The following is a 4030-nucleotide window of genomic DNA, read 5'->3' on the forward strand; positions in this document are numbered from 1 at the left end:
GTTCGTGTTTTCCCTACAGAGATGTGGCGCTACAGACTCGGATCAACAACTTTACAACGCGGCTAGAGGCAGCGGTATTGCCGCAGATTATATCCCCGCAGCCATCGCAAGAAATCAAGATCGACGAATGGCAAATACCTGAGAACATCATGTTAGCCGATCCATCATTCAATCGTCCTGACAAAATTGATATATTGTTGGGGGCGGAATTCTACCACCAACTGATGGCAGCAGGGCAAATCAAACTGTCAGATGACCTACCCATACTGCAAAATACAGTGCTGGGATGGATCATCGCGGGAAAAGTTGGTGGCAACTACATCTCAAATGCAATATGTGGAATCTGTACCAACGATGACATCAATTTAGATGCAGCCATTGCTCGATTATGGGAACTTGAGGATGTTGCAACCGTAAGAAAACAACATTCCGTAGCAGAAAAACAGTGCGAAGCTCATTTCGCACAACATATACTCATCAATGAAAATGGGAGATTCATGGTAAGGCTACCATTCCATGAAAATCCGGAGGCCTTAGGGGAATCCTATGCGATGGCGTAGAATCGATTCCTGGCCTTAGAACGTCGACTGGCAAAATCGCTCCAGACAAAGAATCAATATGTACAATTTATGGAGGAATATGAGAACTTGGGGCACATGACGCAAGTGGATATTGATTCCATCATTAAACCTAGCTACTTCATTCCTCACCATTGCATTGTGAGACCCCAAAGCCGCACTACAAAATTACGTGTGGTGTTCGACGCATCAGCAAAATCGTCCACTGGCATGTCTTTGAACGACCTCATGTATACCGGACCCACTGTTCAGAGCGAGCTTTCCACCATTTTACTTCGCTTCCGTTTGCCCAGGTTCGTCTTCACCACAGATGTAGAAAAAATGTATCGACAGATTCTCATTCAACCGGACGAGCGCAAATTCCAACTTATCATCTTGCGAAAGGATTCAAGCCTACTAATAAAGCATTATCAGCTAAATACAATCACATATGGGACAAAATCTGCACCATATTTCGCCAACAAATGTTTGCAGAAAATTGCAAAAGAAAATGCATTACAATATCCTCTTGGTGATGAGTTTCTACAGGACAATTTTTATGTAGATGACGGAATTGGTGGGTCAGACAGCTTAACTACGACGATGGAAATCCAACAGCAACTGATACACATTTTAAAACAACGTGGTCTTAACCTAAGAAAATGGTGCGCCAATCACTCACAATTACTGCAAAATGTTGGCATGGAGGAACAAGAAGTTGACATAGACTTTGACAATGACATCAATCAAACTATTAAAACGTTGGGGTTAACATGGATACCTAATTCGATTCTGCGTAAAGGTATGCCTTGGGAGCTGTAGTCTTGCAACGAAACGCTCAGTCAGCGCCGATCTTGCAAGGCTCTTCGATCCGTTGGGGTTACTAGCACCAATTGTAGTCATGGCAAAAATGTTTATTCATGATCTCTGGCAACTGAAACTGACATGGGATGAAGCATTACCAGCCGATTTGAATGAGAGATGGACCACATTTCGAAATGATTTGCAAAAATTGGACAACATGCAAGTTTCACGGCACGTGTTTGAAGGATACATCTTAGCAAAAATTCAAATTCATGTCTTCTCTGACGCATCAGAAAAGGCGTATGGTGCTGCGATTTACACTAGATCCGAGATGGATGAAGGACGTGTACAAGTAAGGCTGCTCTATGCAAAATCACGTGTGGCACCCTTGAAACGGCAAACTATTCCTCGGCTTGAGCTCTGTGCATCAGTACTGGGTTCTCAACTAACTACAAGGGTCAAATCAGACCTTAAGCTGGACGATGTGGCTACATACTTTTGGACTGATTCACAAATCGTGTTGGCATTGGAATTAACTCATCCTCAGCATACCGTATAGCTGTTATTCATGAAAACACTACCGCTGAATAATGGCGGCATATAAGCTCAAAAGACAACCCAGCTGACATTATATCACGAGGACTGCCGCCGGGGAGACTAGAAACCTGCAATATGTGGTTTTATGGGCCAACAATCTTACTTGGTAAAGAAGACACTTGGCCTTCAAAGTATTCCAAGGCATTATCAGTAATCGACGAAGGTATCAACATGGAACAGAAAAGGGTGACATCAGTCGCTGTTGCAACCACTGGACATGAAGGAAGCGTACTTTATAGCATTCGACACAATGGCTCTTTCAAAACATTACAAAGAGTGATAGGCTACATGCTGAGATTTATCAACCAGGCCAGAAACCAATCGCGGCAGTCAGATATTTCCTTGGCCGTACACGAATTGGATTGTGGTAATCATTCGTACAATGCAGCAATTGGACTTTGAGGAAGAGCTTAAGCACCTTAAAAATACAAAGAAGTTCGCAAAAACAGTTATTTCCGCAGCCTGTCACCGTTTCTGGACAATAATGGCATTATCCGAGTTGGAGGGCGTCTACAAGCATCAGAACTTGCATACGATGCCAAACACCCTATGTTAATTCCACATAACAATTCACTCGCCAAATTACTAGTACAAATGATTCATAAAGAAAACCGTCATTGTGGACCTCAAGCGCTCTTAGCTTACACAAGGCAAAGATTTTGGCCTATTAAGGGAAAATTTCTGACGCGATCAATTGTGTAAGATGCACCAAAGCTAAGCCAAAACTAATGAGTCAAATTATGGGGAGCTTGCTTTTAACAAGAGTAACTCCAGCAAAACCATTCATCAACTCAGGCGTGGACTTCTGCGGGCCATTTTGGGTTCTCTTCAAAATAAGGGAAAAGAAACCACAAAAGGCCTATGTAGCGGTATTTTTCTGTTTTGCCACAAAGGCAGTGCATTTGGAATTAGTCAGCGACTTAACGACGGATGCATTTATTGGTGCCTTAAAATGACTTATAAGCCGAAGAGGACATTGTCAAAATTTATTGTGACACCGCAACTAATTTTGTAGGCGCGATAAACCAGCTTTCTGAACTTACTGACGTTGTTTATGGAAACTCATCACGAGAATCAATGGTAAAGCAGTGCAGTGCATTTCATTTTATACCTCCTAGGACTCCACATTTTGGCTGTTTATAGGAAGCAGCGGTAAACTTAGCTAAGCATCTACTAATAAGAAGCACCTCGACAGCGTCCTTAACGTATGAAGAATTGGACACGGTAATCATCGAGGTGGAAGGAATCCTAAATTCCAGACCAATCAGCCCAATGTCCGACAATTCTATCGATCTAACAGTTTTAACTCCAGGCCACTTCCTCACAGGAGAACCCCTTAATGCCCAAGTTGATCCAACGTGTAGGCCACAGCAAACAAATTTATTAACAAGATGGAAACTTGTTTCTCACCTCGAACGCGAGTTTTGGAATCGGTGGTCCCGCGAATATTTATCGGACTTTCAGCTGCGAAATAAGTGGAAGGCACAACACAACAACATCAACGTAGGTGACATGGTGATCATCAAAGTAGACAACGCACCGGTACTGCAGTAGCCATTAGGAAGAATCATCAATGTATATGAAGGAAACGACGGTGTAGTGAGAGTGGCTGATGTAAAAACTGGTAGTGGCACTTGCAAGAGGCCTATTCATCGGCTTATACCCTTGCCCAAGGAAACAAATGATGCCACAGAGCGACCGTCACGCAACAATCTGCTTGAGGAAGACAAAATTCCATCAAGGAGGAATAATCCTTCCTTACACCAAGGACTTGCTACACTTCTGATTACCTTACTCATCTTACCATTGGCTTTAGGAGCTGAACTTCAAAATAAGCGATTTGGATCAAGGCTTGGCATTCATTTTGAAAGAATAGACTCAACAGCCATATCAACCTAAATATCTACTATGACATGGAAGGATTTTTGGTAGAACTAGCAGCGTTGTCAAATGGCACAAGGGCCCTGCGCCATTTATCTCAAGAAATCACACGAAAAAGCTTATGTCTTTCCCTGGTAGCACATCTTGAACAGACTGAAAAAGAGTTGCAGCTAGACTACGCAATAGTAAAA

At 42.7% G+C, this 4030-nt stretch overlaps 1 protein-coding gene across 1 annotated transcript; it reads left to right on the forward strand.

The window, feature by feature from the left end:
* The first annotated feature begins 629 nt into the window (after positions 1-629).
* LOC118749838 lies at positions 630-1379 on the forward strand. The gene has a single exon (XM_036484617.1). It carries the CDS (start codon positions 630-632, stop codon positions 1377-1379), a length of 750 nt encoding a protein of 249 aa, XP_036340510.1.
* The last annotated feature ends 2651 nt before the right edge of the window (positions 1380-4030 follow it).

The sequence above is a fragment of the Rhagoletis pomonella genome, unplaced genomic scaffold (assembly GCF_013731165.1).
Source record: "Rhagoletis pomonella isolate Grant_MI unplaced genomic scaffold, Rhpom_1.0 Rhpom_scaffold_00065, whole genome shotgun sequence".
Classification (NCBI taxonomy): Eukaryota; Metazoa; Arthropoda; class Insecta; order Diptera; family Tephritidae; genus Rhagoletis; species Rhagoletis pomonella.

Bases quoted from the DNA above. Each gene is read 5' to 3' on its own strand.
- LOC118749838 (XM_036484617.1), top strand. From the start codon at position 630: ATGGAGGAATATGAGAACTTGGGGCACATGACGCAAGTGGATATTGAT.